This window comes from Phoca vitulina, unplaced genomic scaffold (assembly GCF_004348235.1).
Source record: "Phoca vitulina isolate PV1807 unplaced genomic scaffold, GSC_HSeal_1.0 scaffold38, whole genome shotgun sequence".
In the NCBI taxonomy this organism is placed as follows: Eukaryota; Metazoa; Chordata; class Mammalia; order Carnivora; family Phocidae; genus Phoca; species Phoca vitulina.
Genome location: NW_022589741.1, coordinates 9,691,885 through 9,718,242, shown reverse-complemented (window position 1 = coordinate 9,718,242; position 26,358 = coordinate 9,691,885). Strand labels below are relative to the sequence as shown.

Here is a 26,358-nt window from a genome sequence, read left to right as displayed (position 1 = left end):
TACAATTAATAAAAAAAAATTCTGTAAAGCATAGCTCAGGGTTTGGGGGCAAATGTTAAATTTAAAACATTGACCATTTTCTACTTGTACATTACTTTAGCATCATTATTTTTGTAACTGGCTCTTTAGATCAGTGAGAATCTTCTTAAATCATTTATTTTTCATCCATTTTAAAGGGTGTTTGGGGCTCAGAATGCAGAGCTTTATTTAATATACCTCAATAATTTATAGCCAACAATACACTAAGGGAAATGTCAACCTCATAAAAACTAAAATCTGAAAAGTGAGAAATGTTCAAATTTTCCTCAGAGAAAGAGAAATTTATGAAAATAAGGCAAGTCAAGGAAGTATATTAAAACATTTCAAAATATAAAGAATGTGCTTAATGCATCAGCAATTCTTTGATGTGTCCCTATGGACTATGCCACATCTATAACAGACCTGGCAGCCTGTGACTAAGTTATGACCAGGCTAGTTGTTCTTCAGACAAATCAGCACTGAATGTGGCCAGTGACACAGCAGTCACTTCAGGGCAAAGCTGTGTCTCAAGGCCTTCCTGTACTCTCCCTTCAAAGGGCTTCAATCCTTTTTATAAATGTTCTGTTTTCCTTCAGAGTGGCTCTCGGCTCTCTCTGACTCAGGGTTAATCACAACCACATGAAGAAGGCCCCAAATGCCGCTAAAGTAACATGACAAATGAGGGGGAAAGAAAAAAAAAAAAAGCTTTTGACTTTCCACCAAAACAAAGCTATTAGCAATCATCTGCCAAGACGTGGGGAGCAGGTTGACCTGCCCCCCCAAAAGCCAAAGAGGTCAAGTTCTCCACAGCGAACAGGGCCTCTCAGACCTCCCCTTAGTTCTGTGCTAAGAGAATAAGGAGAGAATTTTCCAGCAAACTTCTAAGCCTCTGTGTAATTTCTGAGGTATAGCCATTAGCTACAGTAACATTTTCAGGGTTTACCCAATGAAACTCAACAGTACTCTGGGGATTGCCCTGGGAAAGTATCCTTCCTCAAGGGCACAACCAGCCTGGAGACGGTACGACTAAAGCCTCGGTAAGGGTATACGATGCAGCGGAGGGGACTTTTTTTTTTTTTTTCCACGTAGGCTGCTCGTTTATTAGCACTGGTGATGCAACATAATGGTTTCCAGTGAAGATGCTGAGCTGTGTGGATCTGGCAGAGCAAGGTGAGGCTCAGATGGGTGAGTGGTGCGCTCCTCTATTTCTTCCACTCGTTCTTGTCGTAGTCCCACTTGGCTGAGAAGCCCTGAATCGGGCTGACCTTCATGTTGAGCATCCTCTTGGTCTGCTTGGCCACCCAATCCTCTTCAAAGGTGTGCGGGATGGGGCCGTACACATAGTGCTTCTCCCAAATCAGAATGAGAGCAGTGAAGCCGAGGAAGAACATGGTGGTGCCCACAACCGTCTTCCATTCATTCGTGCTCCTGTTCATTTCAGCAAAGCTTTCGTTGAACTTCATGTGGTACAACTCAACTTTTTCATTAATGGAGAGACTGCTCCAGGGAGTCTTCTCCTTCTCTTTCAAGGCCTTCTGGCTAGCAGAGAGGTTCTTGACGTGGGCCACATCGGGCAGGGGATAGTCACACCTGTCGACGTAACTCGGGAGAGCATTGTCTTCACTCTTCACGACGCTTCCATGTGCTCGTACACACACTGAGGTGGAAACTGCTCGCTTGCCAATTAGGCTAAACACTCTCATAGCCAACATTCTGCCACTGCCACCCGCCGCTGCCCGCCGCGACCGCCGCGACTGCCCTCTGTGCCCCGGCTGCCCGCGACCGGATGGAGGGGACTTTTATATGAAGCCCACAAACCCACCAGCACTGGTGCTGGACTGTTTGATGCTGAGCTCCAATTAAGTATCAGGAATTTAAAAAAGAGCACGGGACAAAGGTTTTAGGATCAGAACAATCATCACTTACTAGCAGGGTGGGTTGTTTCATTTCTCTGAGCCTCCACTTTCTCCCTGGGAAATTGCCTATTTCCTAGACTGGTAGCCTGAGGCTGGGTTCACACATCTCTGAGCATATCTGGTGAACTTAGGGGAGGGCAGTCTGTCAGATATCTATGTGTGAGAGATTAGGGGGCTTCCAGCAACCGAGCTGATCTAAATGCAGGAGAGGGCCAGGGTCAGTGAGTAGAGGCTGCGCAGATCCATCCACAGCCTGGACATCTGGGCTTGGGCCTGCACCCAGGGAAGAGAAGGCCATCATGGAAAAAGCAAAGGAGCTTTTTTGTTGGAGGGCTCTGGGCACGACATGGGGGCGTAAGAAAGCTGCTCTGGTATCTCCAAAGCAAAGTATGACAAGGAACCTGAGAAAGGAGCAAACATCCCCCTTGTGTGGAACAATATGGCCTTATTGTAATATAGGCTCCAAGGAACACAGAATATTTGGTACCCGCGGGAGGCATTCAACCAAACTCGGCACACAGTAATTGAGCGCCAATCTTCTGTCACGTATACAGAGACCGCACCTGAGGCAGAAGGCACCAGAGGCCAAGACAGAGGCGCAGAGTTGGACTCAAAGGAAGTGCAGGTGGGGAGACAGGAGAGGAGATAACCCCCCAGGGACCCTCAAGTACTTGAGGGGAATTCCACTATGAGTAAGAGCAAAGAGCATACAGGTGGGGACGAGAGTCACTAATACCACTACTATGAGTATGACCCTTACTGCTGTCATGCAAGCAGGCAGGCTAGGGAGAGCTGGGTTAAAAGTTTGAAAAATGTTTTATAAACCCAGATCGCACAAAATTTTCTTTAAAGCAAACCAGGAGAAAGGGAAGATATTCCTTCAATGACTATGCAGCAAGAAACTGCTTCTATCATCAGACCAAGCTAAAACATGCTCATTAAATTTCCCTTTGGTGACAGGTTGTGGTTCTTTCCCGCTTATCTACTCAGGGCTTCCTCATTCACCCAGGACCCATGCAAACCCTGCCTCTCTGGGGTAGGGAAGCGGGCTGCACAAGGCATCTGTTCAGATTAGGCACGAGATGGAAAATCAAGTCACATTTCATAAAACCCAACTCCTGAGAAATAGCAAATCTGCTCCCCGTAGCTCACGCGTTCTTCAAACTCCATTTTAATGACCAGGGTTGCAAAGGAAAAGTCCTTCAAGCAGGGCTGAAGTTCAGGTTTTCTTCCATCTGAAATTGCTTTATTGACTTGACTTGCAGCAATTCCCTTAGGTAGGTATCACCCGCAGATGCAATTCAGCTAAGGACTGGATTCAATTACTGCCAGGTAAACAACTTACTACCCACACAGACTCTGTCCCAAATAAAATCCCCACGTTATTGAATTGAATACCTCTCTATGAAGGGACACTGAGAAGACCCTCTCGCCAAAAGGTGCACCTGGATGCCGTGTTGAAAGTTGCCTGGTTCATGGAGCTGTATGGACATTGCACCTGGAAAGCCTGTGAAGTGTAGGGTAGCAGGCAAGCTTGGCCCTTGACGCTACATTACAATTACCTTGCAGGAGGACAATCTTACTACACACCACTATGTAACGTGCCTCAAGACTATTTATACCTCCAGACCTCGCTATTCCATTTGTAGGAATTTGTACCGAGAATGCAGTGAATGTAGGAAAGTTCGATGGTGTTCACTGCAATGTTGGCGATGGGGTGATAAAACAGAAGTAAACCAGTGTTCAGCGATAGCAACTGCTTAAATAAACTGGCCAAATATTCTACAGGTACGTTCAGACATTGACAAAAATACAACAGAGAGTATATACTAACAAGGCGGAATGGCTCCTCTGTAATGAGCACAGCAAATAATGAAATAGTTTGTGCCATCATATAAAAACTTTAGGTTAGGGGCGCCTGGGTGGCTCAGTCGTTGAGCGTCTGCCTTCGGCTCACGTCATGATCCCAGGGTCCTGGGATTGAGTCCTGCATCGGGCTCCTTGCTCAGCAGGGAGCCTGCTTCTTCCTCTGCCTGCCACTCTCCCTGCTTGTGCTCTCTCTCTCTCTCTCTCTGACAAATAAATAAATAAAATCTTTAAAAAAACAAAAAACTTTAGGTTATAAAACATATGCATTTGTACACAGAAAAAAGACCCAAAGGATAGATAACAAAATGTTAATAGTATTTATTTTTAGGTGGTTGTTTAATGGGTAATTTCCATTCTCCTCTTTTTTTTTTTTTTTAAGTAGGCTCCATGCCCAGAGTGGAGCCCAACATGGAGCAGGAACTCACGACCCTGAGATCAAGACCTGAGTGGAGATCAAGAGTCAGACGCCCAAAAGACTGAGCAACCCAGGGACCCTTCCATTCTCCTCTTCTGATGTCTGAGTTGGTAAATTTTCAATAAGCACGAATTACTTTTTTAATGTTAAAAATGAAGTATTTGGTTAAAGTCAGGATTAGAAAAGAAGTGGAGGTAATAATCTCGCCCACTGTTTCATGATACATACAGTGAGGCTGTGTAGCTCAGGAAGCTGTCCTGGGGAAAAGGGAATTCTACCACCAATAAGGGAGAAGATTTTCCTAAATCGCTATTCACATGAACAGTATCTCTAAATTAAATTTGTAATTTAATGAATTACAAACTTATCAAAATCATCTCTAAGTTATTATGAAATGAGAGCCCCTCCAGAGGTGTAGTTCTTCAGGTTTTCTGGGTCACTTAAACGACTCTAGAAATATCTGATGAATGCCATCCATGCAATTCCTGGAAAAATGCACCTGAGCTCTAATAAACAGAAATCATGCCTGTTGGTTTAGGGAATCACAGGGACCCAAAACCGGTCTGTGGGTCCCTCACAATAGTGTGCTTTACGCTGTGCATTGTGACATGAAAACATGACATGACATAGAAAATGAGGGAACAAAGAAGAATAAAATAACATGAAATATATCTCACATATATGATAGGTCAGTAATATTTTGTGAAATTTTTGTCTTGTGAAATTATTCGTAGTATCTGGATAAATATAAAGAATATTTAATGATATAAATCACTTGTGTGTGTGTGAGTGTGTGTGTGTTTTATTGATCGTGATATAAAATATATTTATCACCACGGGTTGGGGTTGAACAGCATGAAAGTGACTACCCTAGGAGCCCATTACTCCAGGTTAAAAAAATATCCTGCACTAGAAGGGAAAACAGCATCAGGGTGATTTAACCAAGCGTCTAACCATACTTTTCAGAGAAAAGAGGGGAAAGAGTGGAGTTTCTTAAACCCCTTATTAAAAATGATGTATTACTATTTAGAAAAAGTAGGAGCTAAAAATTTGGGTCAGGACCTGAGCAAGTAGCTTTGGATTCTGATCTGGTCGGCATCCCATGAACACATAAATGCTTTGTTTAAATTATGATTTATTTACTACATTCACCTCTTTACTACTTTGATTCTGCGAAAGCAAATCACATCCAGCTTCAGGGAAGCTCCTTTTTTCTCTCAGGCATTCATTCATTCTGTCTCATTCATTCCCCACCGCCCCAATCTGCCCCGCAGTTCCCTCAGAACAAAGCAATGGCTAGAAATGGAAAAATTCCACAGACTTGACTGAATCTGAGACACCCACACCAGCCACAAGGAGACAGATGTCTGCTTCGGACTATCTCCAGCTCATGTCAAATGCCTGAATCACATGGATCTTCCAGCACAATGGTGATTTTGACACCTGTCTCTGCAGAGCCAGTGAATGGCCTGTCAGTGCCCCTTGCCAATAGGACAGACACATAGCTCTTTAGTTTTATGTTAAGTGATCATAACTCTCTTAGTTCTGGCTCAGGGGAGTGCAGAGAAAGGCAGAAACTGGTGCCAGGTGGGGGGCCCTCAGTTAGATCCCCTGCTCTTTTCCATGCTGTCTTGAATTCAGAGCTTCAGCACCCAGGCCACCACCATCTATGGCAGGACAGCCCATGGAAACAAAAGCTGAGGCCAAGTTCACCTTCAGCGCTTTCAGCCCTCCCGTTCCCATCTCTGGGAGGCCTCCAAAGGGTATCTGGGAGAGGCAACATCATCCTGCGTGAAATAAGTAGAACTCGGGGCATCACAAAGAAACACAGATAATTATTACTAACTCGTCACGTGTAAGGAGCGCTCTGCAAGGTACCTGAAGGCACATTACTTAGGCTACCATCTGGCCCTGGCCTGGGAGTTTCAAAGGCATTTCCAAATAAAGGAAAGGAATTTTCAGGGAAGAAATTATCTAATGTCAGTAAGGATCAGGCCCCAAACGAATCACATTTTGAGGTGAAGGTCAGGGAGCTGATCCTGCGATCTTTTGTTTTTTAATTGAGGTAAAATTCATATAATGCAAAATTAACCATTTTAAAGTGTACAACTCAGTGGCATTGAGTACAACATTGTGCAACCAACCACCAGCTCTATCAAGTCCCAAAACATCTGCATCACCCCAAAAGTAAACCCCAGTTACTCCCTATATCACAAGACCAAAAACAGATCTGAGGCTGTGAGGTCTGCTCTCCAAGGGTCTAAGCTGAGTGCAGGGTCAGGGCAGGAACTCCCTCATACTCCCCCATTGCTGTATCCTCAGCTCCAGAACAACACCTCACTCCCAGGAAAGGCTCAGTAAATATTTGCTGAAGGAGTGTTGAATGATTGAGAACCAAACGGAGTAGCAGACAACCTGACCTCCTTTGAAGCCAGTGGACTACTCACCCTCTCGTGCCCACTGCTGACACGGAGCCAGGCCATCAGTCCGGAATCCAGAGATCTGGAGGGGGCTGACACTTGGGTAAGCGTTAATAGAACAAGACTTGAGAATGAGGTTTACTGAGCACTTTCTAAGTGACAGAAGCCTTACATTATCCCATTAATCCCCCATGAGGACACCTGAAGCTTAGCAACGCGACTTGTGTGAGGTCACTGAGCTGGTCAGTGTCAGAGCCTCGGTGGGCAGCTGGGTACTACAGCCCAAAGCCCTTGCCTCTTGATACGGCCATTTTACAGATGAAGAGACTAAGGCTCAGAGCACAGTCCTTTGCCAGTTCTGCAAAAGAGGTGGGAATCCTGGGAATCGGAGAACCTAGAAGGCTCAGGATAGTTCAGTGGCAGGATGGGCGGGAGAGCTGCCAAAGGGACGGGTGACTTTGCATCTGATTCCAAAAGAGAGAGTCCTCGTTCTTCCGTGATTCGGTCACAGGCCAGTTTCCATTTCCTGGTGATCAGGGCAAGACCATGCGGTGGGCCAGGAGGCCTTACTGGAAGGCAAACCTCCTCTCTAAGGGATGCACAAAACCACTTACGCAAGGTGGTGAAGGAGTTTCAAATCACTTTCTAACCACTCAGACGCCCAATGTTTTAAAAGCTTTCACTGTTTCTGTCAAGAAGAATATTCTCGGAACAGATGACAATGCTGATCCACACAAATGGTGTTTTTTCCCTCCTCGACTTTTTAGAGTTCTAAGTTTTGTCTCTTTTCCTTGGGGAAAGCAGAGGGCAGAGTAGTCGGTGTCTGATGGTTTCAGGCTCCGCAAGAACCGTCTGAGGCACACACTGCTACGAGGCCCACTTTCAGACCGGGAACCTGAAACCCAGCCAGGTGTCCCCGCGGGCAGCTTGCACCTGGGAGGGCAGGAGCCGTGAGGACCCGCACACGTGAGCACTAGGAGAAGGAGGGTATGGACTTCGAGGGATGCCAAGAATGATTCGGAATCATTTACACCATCACAGAGTGAATGCGACAGGAAATAGTTCTGTGACAACACTTACAATTGAATTCTCACCTCCCATCTGGCGTGGCCTGGAAGTAGAGATCCGCAGCTTGCTCAGTAAAGCCCAAGACGTTATTAATACCCTTTTTCTCAGGTTATCATCTTAAGTTATTTGTGAAGATTTTAAGTGTCATTTTATTTTATTTTTAAGTGTCATTTTACTCTTCCTAATGATTTTATTACACATAGGATGAGGAAGTCCTCAAGTAAAAAAAGTATTCTATGAAATAAATAACAGAATCTAATGGAAAAATAGGATTCACTTTGCTTGTCTGTTATGATTCAGGAAAAAAAAAAAGTAGCACAGTAAAAACAGTCCGCTCCTGTATTACGAGCATTGCAGGGACCCATGTGTCCCAGTATAAGGACTGGGAGTAGAAAGTCACAAATCTCTCAAGTGCCCAGGCTGCTGCCCACCTCGGACACACAGAAACCTAATGAATACAGAACTTAAAAGATGAACTTTAATAGCCAGTATCTGTCCATGTCTATGAACTGTTCTCTGTCGGTCCATCTATTCGTCCATCCGTCCATCTATCGATCCATCCATCATCTGCTACGCTGCTACCTTAAAACATTCAAGACTGTGGACAAAACCTGCCTGGCCAGGTATCTTTGGCCCTCCTGTTCATCGATGGCTGTGAAAGCAAAGTTGACAGTCATGTGTCACTTTTAAGCAGGTGACAGGCTCGGTGTGCCCTGCGCCAGTGGTGTTCTGGCCATGCCAGCCTGGGCTGAGGGGGCAGCCCAGCACAAGAGTGTGGAGTGTGGGCTCTGGGGTCTGGCTGCCTGTGTTCAAAGCCCAGCCTCCTCTCCCCCCAGCTCCGCGCTCCTAAGCAAGCTACCTGACCTCTCAGCTCCTCCCTTCGTTCTGCGGTGGAACAAGGTGATGTTAATACCAACCTCCCAGAACAGGATTAAATAAATCAAGTGAGGTGTTCAAACAGTTCCTGGCACTTTCTGAGCACTCAGTAGTGTTACCACTCTGTCTCCTGCAGATCATTTTCTGTCTGGTCCTTTAACAGCAATCAAATTAGTATGGACTAATGCACGCTATTCTGATAAATAGTAATCAAACGGTGCTATCTCCTCCACGTTACTTTCCCCAAACGCCATTAGAAGGATGGAGTAAGTCTTTAGAAACATACCACAATTCATCTTTTTTTTTCATAATTCACCCCCAACTTTGCAGTTTCTCTATTCATCTTACCGCAGGGCTTTAAGTGACAGAACTTGTAACATTCCCAAAGCTGATAGGCAGATAATGTAACATAGTTAAAAAGCCAGTTTAAAAAAAGAAACTCTTTTATTCAAAGAAAAATTTCCTTGAGTTGAGCCACTCCACTCACCTCAAAGAGAAAAGCATATTTTTATAACACGCCGGCCTATTTTAGCAGAGAGGATGAAATAAAATAAAGGAATTTATCCAGTCTGAATCTATCATCGGGGGGAAAAGAAGAAATATTATCTCTCTCATTTGAATTCATTTGTGATATATTTTTGTAGCAAGAGGTATAAATAATGCATGATGGCATTTCAGAACCTCAGATTAATGCTCCAGTGTGTTCTATTCCCTTCCGCTCTGTAGTCACAATGTGTGTGACCCTGCATGGTAAGCAGTGAGGGTGGCGCCCAGGGGACTGTTTTCCAGGGGGAAGTGGGAAGGGAGCTGTCTCCCCCAGGGCCCACCTGTGTCTGAGTGCACTTCCTTCCTCCCTACGCTACTCCTTCCCCAGGAGGGGCTCCCTCACCTGCCCAGCTGCTGAGGCTGGGTTGTGACCCACTGTGCCATCCCCACGAGAAGCTGGCATGGCTCACCCCGGAAAACGGCCACCTTGCCCCCTGCCTGGGAAAGTGAGGACAGCAGAGGGAAGGGCCCAAGGCTGGTTTGCCTACCGGAAGGGGGAAATGAGCTTCCTCCCAGCTGCTTTTTCGTCTTAAAGACTTACAAAATGCACAAATTGTGATCTCCCTCATGCTAACATGCGCCCCCTTATTTCACACATATTTAAAGAATACATGAAAGCTTGAGACATTTTCCCTCAGAAATGTACCACCCTGCTAGTCTCTAGAAATAAAAAAAGGAAAAAGCTTACGAACATGTTTTGATGCTGCGCTCTCCAAGTTTTACAGCCCGTGTGTGTGTGTGTGTGTGTGTGTGTGTGTGTGTGTTGAAAATTGGCAAAGAAAAGTACAGCACAATGAAACAACTAAAAACAAATTAGTTTCTTATCTTCCCTCAAAAGTGAAATAAAGGTCCATCTTGGTGTGTGACCATGTCCTCAAGAGGTTTCCTGTCCAAAGTTGTTCAGACAATAGTCTCCTAAGGAAGAGCGTGAAAAAGAGCGGATAGAAAGAAAGGAACCAGAGAAAGTATTCTCCTTGCCTGGAATTTGGAGGAGAAAGCGATTCAGACTTGGTGGATCCCTAATTGATCCAGCAAAGCCTTAATTCATTTGGTTAAATAGATTTTATTGACCTTGGCTAAATAGTATAATGAAAATACCACTAAAAATAGGGATGTTCAATAAACCTGCTGTGAAGTATTAAAACATGACAAGTACTCAAAACCATCTAGATCCCATTTAAATTCACACAACTGCTTGCAGATCACCTGCGAGGTGCAGGGCATGGTATCGGGCACGGGGTGTGTATGGGGGGGTTGCAAGCTGCGCCCCATGACGTGTACCCTGCAGGTGGTGAGGGAGACAGGCCATGAACACAAGGCATATACTACAAGACACAAAGCTGAAAGTGCCCATGGCGGCAGTGGACTCGGAATGCTTGTTAATAGCTGGAGGGACCAGAGAAGCCTTCTTTAAAAAGGTGGTATTCCAAATCCACCCTCGATGAACAGTGGGGTTTCAACAGGCACAGAGAGGGGAGGGGACAGCATGAAGCACAAGAGTGAGTGGTCTTGGTTGGTGGCGCACAAGCAGATCATGCGTCTGTTTCAGACCCTTCATGGCGCCCAGGGGATGAATTCAAAAGCCTGAGTGAAGCTTCCCCTTTAACCGCTCCTCCCAGTCTCACCTCCTGCTGTTCCCCATTTCCCACCTGGGGAGACACAACCTGCAGTTCCGCAAGGGCCTGTTCCATGTCCATCCTCAAGTTTCAGTCTACACACTGCTCCTCCCGTGCCATCCCCCCCGCTCCCTGACTCACCCTGGCTGCTCAGTGTCTTCAGCGCCAGCTTGCTCATAACCCAGGGGAGCTGGTCTACTCTCCTCATGCCACACATCCTGCCTCCACATGTCGAGGCAGAAAATGAAATGGGTTTCTGTTTCCCAATCACTGCCTTCAAATCCCCCTTCCCAGGTCCTAGCCACATCTGCCATAGAGTCCAGAACTTTCCAGGCACTTCTAGTCATTAAAGTCAGCCCACTCTCATGTAAAACTCCATTTCAAAGCTCTTTGCTTTCCCTCCTTCTGGGCAAGATGGAATGGGGACACTCTCCTAGAACTGTGGTGACTGAGGAGGAGGGTTCGCAGAGGCTGGGGAAGTGGGGGTCTGCACTGAGGACTCTCTTTTCCTTTCTTCTCTGTCATACCTCTCTGATGTCAGGATGAGGAAAGGGAAGGCCAAAACACAGAAAGGACGGGAAGGGGAGGCAGGGGTGGTCATGACTGACCACCGTTGGTTGTGAGCGGACAGTTGGGTCTCACTGGGCTCTCTCTGTCTCCGTCTGCTGGTGACTTCCAACTATATGATGATTCCTGCGTATATTCTGTCACATCTCCTGGAATGGGATTCAGCTTCTCCCACAGTCCCTGGAACTGAGAACCCCTTGAGGAGGGGGAGTCTTATCTCTCTACAGCCCCTCCCTCTCTTGGCCCCCAACCCTCCCCTCCAGCATCTTCTTACTTGGCCACACTTCCTGTCCTCATCCGCTCCACCCTCCTTCACACAGAGTCCAGGGATCCAGGAAGACTGCTTCTGCACCCTCCCTGGACTGCGGGGAACTAAGGAGGAGATTCCAACCTTCATTTGCTTCCAGGTACTCGATGGTACAATCCTTCCCCACCCTGCCACTGCAGGGATCTCTAGAAGCTTCCCACACTCAACAATTTCCAGAACAGTGGTACTAGTTTCCCTGTTCAGGTGGGCTCTCACTTTTGGTGATACAGGTCACACTCTACAAAAACTCCTGATGGTCTTCCATGCCGTTTTGGTGCACTCTGCTCCACTGGCCGCACCCCAGAGGGCTCACGTGTTCAGATGCTCAGCACATACGTAAGCAGGCATAGAACACAGTTATCCCCTTCCGCAAGCAGAAGACCGATTCCCCTGCAGCCTCCACCATGCTGCACTTGGCCTGGGGCGGGGGGGGGGGGGGAAGCAGCATCAGAAGCCCTGCATCCCCAAGGCCAACAGTACCAAGAACCCCGGTCTCTATCTAGGGCTCTCCTGATCCATCCCAGCAGGGCCAGTTCTAATGCCTCTTAGCTTTGGGGGAGGGCTCGGGCACAAGCTGTTGGCAACTCCACTTTACAATGTAGGGTTCTCAGGGCCTTTGTCCTCACCTTTGTTCCTTAGACATAATTCCAGGAAAACAGTAAGAAAATAAAAAATTAGAAAGGGTTTGGGGCGCCTGGGTGGTGCAGTCGGTTAAGCGTCCGGCTCTTGGTTTTGGCTCAGGTCATGACCTCAGGGTTGTGAGATCGAGCCCCGTGTTGGGCTCTGTGCTCAACGTGGAGTCTACTTGAGATCGTCTCTCTCCCTTTCTCAACTGCTCTCTCTCTCTCTAAAATAAATAAATAAATCTTAAAAAAAAGGGTCACTCAGCTCCCCATTACACCCTATTATAGAATCTACCATAGTGTGTCCCACTTTCCCACTTGTGCCCCTACGGTCCCTCCAAGACTGAGCTCCCTGAGGGCAGGGGCCATGTCAGTCCTTGATACACCTCAGTGTGTCGTCAGTACATGATGGTGGAAGGCAAGGAGAGAAGAGCAATAAATACATAAGGCAACAGTGGAAAGTAAAGAAAAGAAGGTTGGCCCAGATCATAGAAGGCTTTAAATGTCTAAATAAGAACTTGAGAATGCAGATGAGGAGCAGGAAGAAGGGGGCAGAAATAACTGGCATTTACCGAGCACTTACTGTGGGTCAAGTCTGGTTCTAAGTGCTTTACACATGCTATCAGTCAAGGATGAGGAGTCAAGGAAGATTCTGGAGGAGAGGGATCAGAATTACATTTTATAAAGATCTGTCAGAAGGTAGCAGATAAAAGGGGCGAGCCAGAGGGAAAGGGGTGGCAGTGATCCTACAGGGAATGGACAAGTGAGGGCGGAGGTGGGAGCGAGGCCCTCATGAGGGACAGAGTGGCAGAGGGGAAGGGACTGCAAGGACAGGGTGCTAGCGGCCCTAAGCAAGGGAGGAAGATGTGGAGGCCTTGGGGGCCTGCTGGATTTGAAGCGCTGCCGGCCAGCATGGGGAATGTGGGAGCACAGATGAGCTCACAGACGAGCACAGAGCTAACACAGGTCAGGCCCACAGGGCAGACACATGCTTCCCAGGCCAGCCAGGACACAGGATTCCCAGGCCAGCCAGGATGCAGGCCTCCCATGCCAGCCAGGACGCAGGTTTCCCAAGGGCACAGAGTGCGGTTCAGGCAGAAAGAGCCTGAGAAGTGACCACCCGAGCTTAGTGACTGGAGGACACAATCGGGGAGTTCGGGGCGCAATTTCAGCAGAGAGGCTGTGGAAGCAGGAGGAAGAAAGGAAAGTCAGGGAGCAAAGTGGAGGACAGTTTGCTCTGCTCTTCTCAGGCCTGAGCGAACCTCACGATGTGTGAGGGCTGCAGTAAAAGGTCTGCTGGAGAAAAACAGATTTCAAGCACCAGAGGGAGAGGCTTAACTAATCAAACAGCATCCCAGAGGAGGTTAGAGAAGGTTAGAGGAGGTAGAAGCAAGTGACAAGTGCAAGATTCTGCTTCTGAGAGATAGTTGTTTCTTTTCCTTGAAATGAGAAAGAAGAGGAAAGTGGATTAAAAATAAAGAGGACATTTGGGGGATGGAGAAGGAAAAGTGAGGGTGTTCTTTCCAGGGGACATTTCCTTCTTGGTTATGAGGAAGAGGGACAGAGGTGTGAACCAGGCATTCTCGGGAATAGCGGGGCCGTGAGTCAGTCACTGGCTGACCGTGCTCTGGAGGAGTGGAGCGATGTTGTTGTGAGAACAAATTAAAAAATTTTTTTTCCTGGGCGCCTGGGTGGCTCAGTTGGTTAAGCGACTGCCTTCGGCTCAGGTCATGATCCCGGAGTCCCGGGATCGAGTCCCACATCGGGCTCCCTGCTCGGCGGGGAGTCTGCTTCTCCCTCTAACCCTACCCCCTCTTGCGCTCTCTCTCTCACTCTCTCTCTCTCTCAAATAAATAAATAAAATCTTTAAAAAAAAAAAAATTTTTTTTCCCCAAAGACAAACAAAATGGTATGACAAGAAGAGACCGCAAGATGCTTCTCCCTCGCTTTACATCTTCCTGTTTCACCCTCATGAGCAGGTCTACAACTGGCTCACGTCAAGTGCTTACAACAGACCTGAAGCTGGCTTTCTCCCCTTCCTGACCAAATGGGCAATTCATCACACGGCCACCATTCCCAGCTTCACAGAATGTACCGGAACACGCCCCAACGCCCAGACACAGAGAAACACTGCCTTCCACCACTCCTGAGGGGAGAGGACCTTCTGAAAAATTCTTGTCCTGTCATCCCAATAACACATATCAAGGCATGTACAGGTTTATAATACACTTACATCCAACTTGGGAATGAAAAAATAAGACCGTATAATGCCGCATCCATCTTCCTTTTTTCTTGATTATGTCTTCAGCCATCTTTTAGAAAATATTTTAAGGGGATATTCCACAGGTGACTGAAATCTTATCTCACCCTATATTCTATACCAGTGATATCTCCTTGCAGCTGAAACCAGTTTAATTTAAAGCAAATCTATGGAAACTATTTCATGCTATTTCCCTAAACATTTAAACTAAAGTCAGAACCTTATATATTGATTTTTTTATGATGTTAGGCAGAATCATAATTCAAAAAGACAGAGAAGGGTCTTACCTGTTGTAACACAATAATACGAGTAGGAATGCCACAGCCAACGTGTCCAGAAATGTTATTCCAGCCAGATTGAGGGGGGGAGGCGGGGAGAGAGAAAAGTCGTGATCAATAGCAATAGAAACACATTTCATTTTCTAAACAAACTGTAACAAAGCATCAATAGTTATATAAAAGACGCAATAAACTACAGAACCCATCATTTTGCTGTATTTGTTAGTTTCTCAATACAGATAGAATTATCCAACATAGAAACAATGATTCCAAACAAATTATTTTTATTTATATGGAAGAGCAGTTTATTTTAAGCTTTAAAACTAGAACAGGCAGGACGCCTGGGTGGCTCAGCCAGTTAAGTGCCAAATTCTTGATTTCAGCTCAGGTCATGATCTCACAGTTGTGGGTCGAGCCCCCGCACCCTCGGGCTCTGCACTCAGTGTGGAGTCTGCTTCAGATTCTCTCTCCCTCTCCCTCTCACTCACTCTCTCAAACGAATAAATAAAATCTTAAAAAAACAAACAAACAAGCTGGAACAGGCAAACTACAACCCACAAGTCAAATCTGCCCACCACTTGCTTTTTTATACATAAAGTTTTATTGGAACATTGCCACGCCCACTTGTTTCTGTATTGTCTGTGGCTACTTTTGTGCTGTACGGTCCACATGACTCTCAAAGCCGAAACGTTTACTATCTGCTCCGTTACAGAAAAAGATTGCTGACTCCCGGTGAGGAGTCATGACAAAATGATTCCTTTACCTTTTTGCTTCTCAGACAATCTCATCCCAATCAGTCTAGACATGTACTGTGTAACATGGCAGCCACCTGCCATATGTGACCAGCACACTTCAAACGTAGCTCGTCAGAACTACTGTGGAAAATACACATCAGATTTCAAGGGCTCGGTAACAATAACAAAAAAAGTAAAAATCTCATTAAAAAATTTTAAAATATTGATCAATATTGTTGTAATGATAGTACTTTTGATATATTGGGTTAAATAAAATATATCATTAAAATTATTCTGCCATTCTTTTTAGTTTTTTAATGTGGCTACTACAAAATTTTAAATGTATATGAAGTATACATTTTATTCCTATTGGCCAGTAGTGGCTTAGAGTCTAGGCCCTGAACAAATAATGTTCTAAGAACTAGGTCTTTCTAGGATCTGACCCTAAAATAACAAATAGAACTTACATCTGTATCTAAGCTTTACACCTACAATCTAGTAGCAAATGATAGATAATTGGTCTGCTTTTCGATTTGCTTAGTAACTGAATTGTACCACCTGTCTGGATAATCTTGTCTTGAGATACATACAGACACAGTGCAAGTTGCTGGGATCGAATTCTCTAGGCACGATAAATTTTGGTGAAGGTCAATTACATTCTTTCACCTTCCCTCATTACTTAGATAAGAACATGCAAGCTCTCACTTCCAGCAAATTCACTGCAGCATATAAACAAGTAAGTGGAGGTGAGCAGGAAGAGCAGAAAACACTCTGCCAGAAAAAAATCAAGTTCATGTCAGCCCATATTTGCCAAATGCAGAGAAAATTGGAACAACACAAACTACCTTACATAACTCATTGAATATCATTGCAACTTCACATGTATTCTGCTCAGCATGTACCTCACCTAACACCCAAAGGTTAACAGATACGGAATATATATATACACACACATATTTTTAATCAGTGAGTTTACCTTTTGGTTAGCGTATTACTTCTATGTAAGTCTTTGTGGTGTAATTAGATGATCTGATGAACATTTACATAGCCGCTTAGATGCTTGCAGCCCTGGGGATGACTGTTCACCTCCTCACATCTGTAGTATTCGTGAAATATAGCACCCCTTCCCAAGACGTCAACACCCATCTCTCCCAAGGCCACACAGAGCCCGTCACATAAGTGGTGGCTGTGATGGCAACAGGCTGATTTTCACCCCTCGGGGAAGCAGCCACCATCAGGCAAGCACCTAGAAACTGCCACGGGGACAGAAAAGGTGGGAAGCAAAGCATTTACCACCACCAGCCCACCAGCACCTCCACGACATTTTTAAAAATTATGCTATTTTCAACACAATGGAGGCCAAACCCCCAAAGTTCTTTAGGAGATGAGCAGAAGTCCAATGCTTCGATACTCTGATCGGAGCCTTCCCTGACACCGTCTCCGTCACATTTCAACTCTCCAATCACCAAATTGCTACCAACCCCCAAGCCAAGCACCTTCACTTTGCTGATGGCAAGGGATCGGGGTGAACATGATATTGTTCCTCCCTGCTCTCAAGATGCTTAGAATTAGAAAGGAGAAAGATGAGCGCAAAGAGAAGCCTGATGGAAGGCAGACCAAGGTAAATCCTGAGCAGAGAAGCAAAGCACTAGGAGCCTGCACAGGTGGGCAAGTCCCCACCTTTTCAACTGGAGAAGCAGTGGGCCACTTTTCATGGAAAGGATGACGCGAGATGAAGGGTGACAAAAGGATTCTGTATGGAGGGAATTACCTACAAAAGACAAAGAGGCAAGACAGCAGTGGGCATGCTGAAAGAATGGTAAGCAGCACGTGTTGGCTGGAACATCAATTTAGGGATTAGTGAGAGAGACTCTGAACAGCATGTTGGAACTGGGTCATGGGGAGTGTCTCAACGCCGCACAAAGAGACCTGGACTCCATTTGGCAGGCTGGGGAGAATCACCGAAGACAAGACGCAGAATGACAGGGAGTCGAGAGCCTGGACTGGGCGTCAGGAAGCCCTGAGATGGGAGGTGGGGGTGACTCGAGTTCTCTGGGGCCATATTGTGATTTTTTTTTTCTTGGAGATGGGCAGGACCACACAGTCTCTAAAATTCCCACATGCCCTAAGAGTAAGTCTGCACACAGGAGGAAGACTGATGTAGCATCAGCGTAGCCCCAGGCGACAGTGACACCACAAGGGACATGTGGCAGTGAGAACCCCAGTGCATGTGTTCGAGGCTGAAGGAGAGAGCAGCACAGAAATACCGGATATACTGAGAAAACAAAATTCTATACGACTTATTTAATGTATTGGTAGAACAGAAGGGAAGGAGTCAGAGATGGTTTCAGGTTTGGGGTCTGGGTACATGAGAGAACAGACACTAACGAGTCCCTTCTTTGTGGACACTGTGCCGGGCAAGAGTCTCAGGGAGGAGTACGACAGGGTCCCGTAGCACAAAGTCCCACACCTGCGCCGTGTGAGGCTGCTGTTGGTCTGCACCTTGGTTTTACTGTCCTGTTACCATTTGTGGGGAGCACAGAGGGACAGGGTGGCAATTTCGGCCCTGGACTGGTGCCCCACAGCAGCCTAGCAGTAAAAGGAAAAGGGATCTGAATTCACAAACCCAGCTACCTGGTTTTCTCCAGGTGCCATGCCAAGCAACTCATGGGACCTTCCTGAGCTTCAACTGCCTCCTCTGTAAGAGGTGGTTGATAACCTAACCCCCGTAAACTATGAAGAGGACCAGACAGGTTTATATATGGAGGAGCACTGTGTGAATCCCCAAATATTATTTGATGTGGTTGTTAATTCTGAGGTGCTAGAAGAGGCGTCCAGCTAAAGGGAAGTTGGGAAGTCAAATCAGTTAAGATTGTAGTTCAAGTCATGAGGACAGACGAAAGGGCTGAGGGAAGCATGAGGGAAGGAAGCGGACAGATTAACCTCCATGAGTGCCCATGTCCCACAACAGGTGCAAGAAAAGAGTGAAGAGAAAATAGGAAATGTGCTAACTGGGGCATTAGAAAGAACACGGGGCTTGGAAACCCAGCTACCAGTCCAGACTCTCCTACTTCTAGTTACCTGGCTTTGGACAAGTTATAGAAGCCTATGGTTTTTAAACTTAGAGGCAGGCAGCCCTAGGACATTGGAGACATGCAGAAATGCATGGAAATCTCAGCCTACCTGTACAGTTTCAATCCCCTCCAAAGACTGGAGGCAGGGAGTGGGGCAGGGGGGCTTAGCAAGGTAAGATGAGAACAAGAATTGTGAGCATTGTGCTGGAATGTAAGGAGACCTAAGGAAAGAGGGACTTCCAGAAGGAAAAGGTGGTCAGAAGTTCCAAATCATGTGGGCCATCTAGGAGGATGAACCCTACGGCAGCTAGAGGATTGAGGAATTCAGAAGTCATAGAGGACTCTGGAGAGGAGGGGTCTACAAAGTAGTGGGGCAGAGGTGGGTGGCAACAGAGGAAGGGGGCAGAGTTAATATAAGGAAGGCAGTGGAGGATGGCAGAAGGTAGCAGGAGAGCTGACAAATGGTTCAGGCCATGGAATGGGGGGAGATGCAGTATTTCTGGAGCCGAGAGGTGGGGCCAGAAAAGCAAGAGAGAAAGAAAAGCTGGTAAGTTACTGAGGAGTGGGCGCCCATGTGCAGAATTTAGCTTTAGAAAGGAAGAAGGTGATTCTTCTGTTGGGACTAGGGGCAGCAGGGTTAAGGACATGAGAAATCTGAGGTGGGGAAATAAAAAGTGAGAAGTAGTAAGGTAAGACAGATTACAATTTCCACAGGCCCAGAGCAGCGGGGCTAGGGTGCCGGGCTGGGAGCCTGGGCGTGTGCAAATGGTCTGGAAGAGCCCCAGTGGGGACCCAGATCGGAAGCCAAGGAGGCGTGGCCACAAGGAGTTCCTGAGAACTGGCTTCAAATCGGAGGCCCTGCCTTGGCAGAGAGGTGACTGGGCCACCGTGAGAAGGGAATGACAGACCAGGCTCTCTTTCAGAGCACTTTGCAGGTACTGGAGTTGTGTTCTTCAGGCCGGCTGGAATATGCTTAATGCTCCCAGATCAGAGCTTGCTCCAGAGAGAGGGGGAGACAGTCTTCTTTCCTTTCTGCCACTCCTTTGTCTTGGAAATATGATGTGTTAAGAGGGAAAATAAAACTAAAGATGAGATCGCAGTAATCATAAAATTACAGTGGGATGCTAATTATTTAGACCAAATGTACTTAATAAATGCAAATATAGGGGATAGGAGCAGTGTTAATTTCAGCTTAAGAGAATACACCAATGCACCTGTCACCCAGCTCTGCTAGATGATAAGGGTCCCCATACCTGAATTTACCAAATAATTAGGCTTTCTTCCTAGAACACCAGGGCCTTTAAAATAATTCTAATAGCATGTTCTTAAAATAGAGCAATACATTTCCCTACTAGCATAATTTAATATCTTCCTGGTGTCTTGGGGTCATCATTAAAAAATCTGTCACTGGCTGGACTATATAATATGATAATGCCTTCAGGGGAGCTGAGACATGCAGAGTACTTGTCCGTTCAATAAAGACCCTAGCCCTCCGTGTCATTATAGTTAGTCCTTTCTTCTCAACTTCTTCCTCTCAGGGTGAGCGATGTCTTAGTGTGTTGTCCGCATCAATGTGAAAGCGCTAAGGCTTCTAGGGAAAAACACTGAATTTGTTAAGCTAGGAACTGCTGTTTTCACAGAATTGTAACAAAGTGGGCTCTAGTTGAAAGGTCCAGGATATTTCCGTATGTTCCCTACACAGCAAGGTACGTGGCTTTCGTGACAATTGTTTTACTCAGTGTTCAGATATTCCACTGGGTCCCATTTTCTTGTCTCTACACACTCAAAGAATGAGGTGTTAAAAGTCTGACCCTCACGTAAACATAAGTATTCATTGTATTGCCCTCACCATAAAAAAAAATCTGGAGAGTCTTGGTTCAAGGTTATTCACAGGGTCTCCTTAACACAGACTCCAGAGTATTTTATTATAATAACAGAGTATTTCCCATGTGTTCCTAAATGTCTAAAGGGCATAGAAACCATTTTTCAGCCCTGAGTTTCTCATCCTAAATGGTACCACGATAGCCAACATCACTAGGGTTCTGGGTTTGGTGAGTCATGCTGACGCTTTCCAATAATGAATCCCTTATTTAATATTTATGAACCACAAGCTATTTGTGAATCCCTAAAGCTGCTGACAAGTAAGGAAAGGGAATATTAAAACAATGTTTCATCTTCATCTTCTGTCCCATTCTATACCACGCAATGTTAAGCCATGGAGCTGTCACTCAAACACACATCTTCTAGGTCTACAGAAACCAGGGCCATTAAAAAGAAGAAAAGCAAGAAGGAGGAGAAGAAATAACCACAAAACCTCATAAGCAATTCATAGGTACAAATAAATAATCTTACATTTGGAATGTGGCTGGATATTTACACATTGATACAATAAAAAAAAAGAGCTTCCTTTCTTAATAAAGGAAAGAGTCATGGGAAGTACCAAGACTCCCCACCAGTCATCCATTAGTGTATTCTGTAACTTGAAAACCTAGGCTACAAGGCCCTTAGGGTTTTCTTTTAAATCGGTCCCACATCCACAGCCCCTCCCCGGTAGGTGAAAGCGGAAAAAAAAAAATGTGCTTTCTGTCTCAAGGACAAATCCCTGACAGACAAGAGTTCCTCTGCCCAGATGCTAATGTGCCACCCGCCTATGTGTTACTGGACAGACAGCAAAAGAAACTGACCCCCAGGACACGTGGGTGAGTTAAGATGGAGCCTAATTACCACGACTGGATTTGAGGTTAATTTTCCTTTTCTGTCAATAGCACAAAATAAAAGACAGCTCATCAATCACATACATTAGCATAGCCCTCAGGCCCGAGCCTCAAAAAAAAATAGGCCAAATCTAAAAGAAATCAGAATAAACTGCAAGTCAGAACTTGAACAAAAGCAGATTATAATTCGCAGCACTTTTTTCTCTCTTACGCATGCTCAGTGATATCAAACAGAGTATGTCCAGAACAAGACTAAAAACAGGACCAAAGTAGGAAAGTGTTGCTAGCCAAGAGACTTTATAATTATTCCTGCAAGGTAGGTAGGAATGATCAAATTTTCTGAGAGTCATTTCTTCAGTATCTACCAGGAGCGCTTATTATAATGCTGTGAACACAGTGGATATTCAACAACTGCTTATTAACTAATTAAGGACAAGCAGGGGATAAAAGTGCTTTTTTATAATGGTGAAACCCAAAATTAAGTTTAAAACAATCCACAGTGTGTTTCCTAATTATATTTTAGGGGCAAGTTGAGCACAAGCCTGTTTCTCCATCCCCACCACCAGCGGTTGGAGGATCACGAGGTGTGTTGGGGAGACGTGGAAGGATACACATATTCACAGCGGAAGCCCGGAAACGACACAGAGCAAATAGATGACATTACTTTAACGTCATGACGTGTGTGTCTGGGTAAAGCACATATGGCATCTTACACATTTAACATTTTATAAATTTAAAAAATAAAATTTCGAAAGGTTAATATGCAAAAGCCAAGGGGGGGGGGGCTCTCAGAGCGCACACATCACCAAGATGGGTAAGGAAGCTGGGAAAAAGCATCCCTCCATAAAGACCCAGCTCCTGAAGGAAGAAGCGATCCGCAGCTGCGTTCGCCTTTAATTCATGTGAGCTAGCACTTCTCTTAGAGAATAACCACTGTTCTCTTTGCAGAGTCGAGGGAAAAAATCTGTTTCCCCTTCTGCTGAAGGGAAAATTAAAACTAACCGGGTACCTAATTTAGGAATGAAAGCAAAAGGGAGAAACCTCTGAATGCTCGGCCCGATTCTCCAGCCCTCTTGTGTCTCCACACTAGCACGTCCTGAAGTGGGGGCCTCCCAACCCCACCCCCATCTGCACATTTCCTGCTCCTTTTCCAAAACAACTACTACTCCTACTACCACAACGGCTTCCGTGCTGGAGTAAGGGAGGGATCTGCTCAGCTCTGCCTCCCAAAGCAGGTCTGATAATATTACTGATCGCACAAGAAACATGGCCTATTTCAGATGCACAGTTCATCCCAGAGCTGAAATTACTGGTCCTCATTCTGAAGCCAGAAGCAGTGATGTGTCTGAATTCCAGGGAGATGACTGAATGGAAATGTTCACATCTGATCACCTCTCACATACAAATTACTGTGTATGCCAATCTCGCAATTACCTCAAAAGTAATAGTAAAAGCCATGCAATCAAATTCGTTATTATGGTTGCCTTCAATTATGGGAGGCAAGAACCTGAGTGTGGAAAATTTACTGAGGGGGAAAAATGAGTCTCTGTATCTATTTTAATTTTAAATCAAGTCATTTCATTTGAAAAACTCTTTTAATTTTGGAAAAGACTGTTGAAATACCCGGCTAAGTATAAGGAAATAATCAGCTCATTTTCCCTGGCATACAAGGAAACTTTTACTGCACAGAAAACAAAACCTGAACTTCCATGCTTCTTCAATTGAATTCCAACAGAGGGAAGCTCTAAGTTCCTAATACTTCTTAAAGGGACACAGAAAAACTGCATAAAGCCTGTAAGAATGACATAAAAATATGGTTATGTCCTCCTGTATAATGTATGATAGAGAAAACACCATATGTTCAACAAACCCTACTCTGTTTCCTGCCTGGCACATAAGAATACAGCTGGCCCTCGAACAATTTGGGTTTGAACGGCATGAGTCCACTCATACATGCATTTTTTTTCAATAAATACAGTAGAGTACCATAAATGCATTTTCTCTTCCTTACAATTTTAACATTTTCTTTTCTATAGCTGACTTTACTGTAAGAATATAGGACATAGTGCATGTGACACTCAAAATATATGCTGATGGACTATTTATATTAATAATCAGTAAAGCTTTTGGTCAACAGTTGGCTATTAGCAGCTAGGTTTTGAGGGAGTCAAAAGTTATACTTGGATTTTTGACCGCATGGGGGGGTTGGTGCCCCTCACACCCCCCACCTGCCCGTTGTTCAAGGGTCAACTGTATTTGCCAGCATCCCTGCAGTTCAGCAGGGCCAGTGTAATGTGGATGGAAGTGAGGCAAACCATATCAAGGCCTTGTCCCCAAAACCTCCCACATGGTCCTCTACGCTGCCCCCCTGTCCTGGAGGTCAGCTGACAGGATGCAGGGGGCAGGAGATTCTGGGAAGAACCAGAGGACAGAAGAGCTTGAATCCCTGAAAGACTGCAGGGAGCAGGGCCTGCCCCACCCCCACGTCCCTGCTGACTTGTGCGAAGTCCCTGTGATCTCCCCGGTGGGGGAGGCTGGACCGTAGATGGCATATCCTAGCTAAGCAAGTGCAAAATGCACAGGAATCAGTTCTGCCATCTATTTCTTGTGTGGAAGTTAGGCGATTCACTCAGTGCAAGCTTCAATTTTTAACGTATTAAAAAAAGATAAAGTCGATCCTTATTATTCACACGTTCCAAATTCGCCAACTTGCCTAGTCAGTAAGATTTATCAGTAACCCCCAAATCAATGCTTGTGGCACCTTCACTGTCAACGAAGAACATGTGCAGAGCGTCACAGGAAACACACGGTCCCAGCCGAGGTCAAGCAAGGCCACGCTTGGCCTTCTTGTTTCAGCTCTCCTCCTGTAAACAAGTGTGCTTTTCATGGTCCATTTAGTGCTATGTTCCGCTTCACACTTTTGTTCTTTCTGTTGGTGATTCTGCTGTGGAAAACGGCCCCCAAGGCAGTGCTGCAGGGCGGGTCTGCGTTCCTAAGCACGGGAAAGGGGTGATGTGCCCGACACAGAAAATACACGTGTTAGGGAAGCTTCACTTAGTCATCAATCAGTCATGCTGGTGGCCGCGAGCTCAATGTTAACAAATCAACAATATGTATAAAAGAGTGTCTTTCAGCAGAAACACACACAAAGCAAGGTGACGTACTAATCAGTTGGCAAAAATACTGGGACCAGAGGCTCAGAGGAACCTAACCCTGTATTTCCTCCTAGGAGCAACCGTTCAACGGTTCCTAATTCTGTGTTCTCAGCAACTTTGTAGAACAGAAACACTGCAAACAAAGAAAACTGACTCAGCGTCCTTAAGAGTTGTTATGAGGATTATACAAGATAATGTACATTAAGTGCTTCATGCATAAGGGGGGTATAAAAATGTTGGCTACTACTTCCTTTAAAACTTCAGCTCACAGTAGGCCAATGAAATCACTTTATTTGTTCTCCACCCTACCTCAAATCCCTAATGGAACAAAGATTTTCTCTTTTGCAATAGCAAGTAGAAAATACATTACAAGAGGGGCGCCTGAGTGGCTCGGTGCGTTAAGTGTCTGCCTTCAGCTCAGGTCGTGATCTCAGGGTCCTGGGATCAAGGCCCGAGTTGGGGTCCCTGCTCCATGGGGAGCCTGCTTTTTCCTCTCCCTTGCCCCTCCCCGGCTGGTGCACGTGCACACACTCTCTCTCTCAAATAAATAAAATCTTTTTTTAAAAAAGAAAATATGTTACAAGAGTTCAAGTACTACTTTGTATAACAAAGGATAAAGGGATTTCCCAATAACTTAATAAGATCTAGAAACCAAGTGATCTGTCTAATGTACAAATGTAATGATTTTAGTATTTTCCTTTCCAAATGTCTACAGACCCTTCTTGCTTTCCAAGGAGATTGATAATCCCATTGAAAACGAAACAGGGGAATAAAACGCATCGTATTTATTCGGCAATTGTTCAATATGAAGCGTCACCCGAATGTTATTAACACCTTAACTCTGGAAGGGACTATGTTTGAGATGGCGTCTATACTCCACGTTCTCCCATACTTTTTTCGGACAGTGCTAAATCCTATCACAGACTTGAGAGAACTTCCATGTACATGCTAGAGCATACTCCAGTAGCGTACAGATAAGAAGCCTGGCTTTATTGTTTTTATCTTTTAGAGACAAGAGGAACTAAGTCAAACACCCAGTGCATAGTGTGGCCAAAACCACGTGGTTTAATGACAACAGGGAGCCCTGTCCAGTGTCTGTACTGCGGGCAGTGTGCGAGCAGCTGCCCACCGTGTACAGCCCTCATCTCCACAACCACCCCACTAGACAGGCTCTGCTTATACCAGTGGAAGCAAGTGAGGGGCAGAAAGTTCAAATACTTGCCTACGGTCACCCAGCTGCTGGGCCTCCGACTCCCCAGGTGTGAGCTGTAACAACAGCCCCTTAGGTACACGGTATGTATGTAATGGTAGCATGGCTCTCACCCACGGACACGCAGCCAGTAACAGGCAGAGACAGACTCAACACCAGCCTTCTTGCGTTCCAAGTCTACACTTTTTACCATACCTCCATCCTTCTGAGAGAACAGTGAGGCCCAGGCCAACTTTGAGCAAGCTTAATAAGACTGGCAAAGTTTTCCTCCACTAGCCTCATGATCTCAGTTTACCTAACACTTTAAAAACTGAAGCATAGTTTTTAATGAAATATTCCATTCAATTAATACAGGCAATATGGTTGAAAAATCACATAGTTGAGCAGAAAGTCCTATATTAAAAAGCAGTGGGCACCTTGCCCTAACCCTCCCAAACCTCGTTTCCACTCCCTTGAAGCAAACTCCGAGTCTTCAGAAACTTTCTTCAGGGACTACCTCCCTATCTCCAAATACTCTGTTTAAACAGATAGTTCTCGATGTATCGATTTCAGGTATCTTTTAGCCTCCTGCTATGATAGACGGAGATTTTGCTTTTTTACACCACACTTATCTCAATATAATTGTATTCTTAATTTTGTTTAAATCAATAAGCAAAGTTCACATTATGATGAGTACATAGTAAGAGTTGTAG

At 45.4% G+C, this 26,358-nt stretch overlaps 2 protein-coding genes across 20 annotated transcripts in view; both read right to left on the bottom strand.

Moving 5' to 3' along the window:
* The window catches only part of NCAM1 (neural cell adhesion molecule 1), a 297,913-nt gene that overhangs the window by 204,402 nt on the left and 67,153 nt on the right, over positions 1–26,358 (bottom strand). The gene's annotated exons all lie outside the window — the stretch shown is intronic.
* LOC116647048 lies at positions 1,101–3,899 on the bottom strand. Its single transcript, XM_032428184.1, has one exon. It carries the CDS (start codon positions 1,728–1,730, stop codon positions 1,221–1,223), a length of 510 nt encoding a protein of 169 aa, XP_032284075.1. The 5' UTR covers positions 1,731–3,899; the 3' UTR covers positions 1,101–1,220.

Bases quoted from the DNA above. Each gene is read 5' to 3' on its own strand.
- LOC116647048 (XM_032428184.1), bottom strand. From the start codon at position 1,730: ATGTTGGCTATGAGAGTGTTTAGCCTAATTGGCAAGCGAGCAGTTTCC.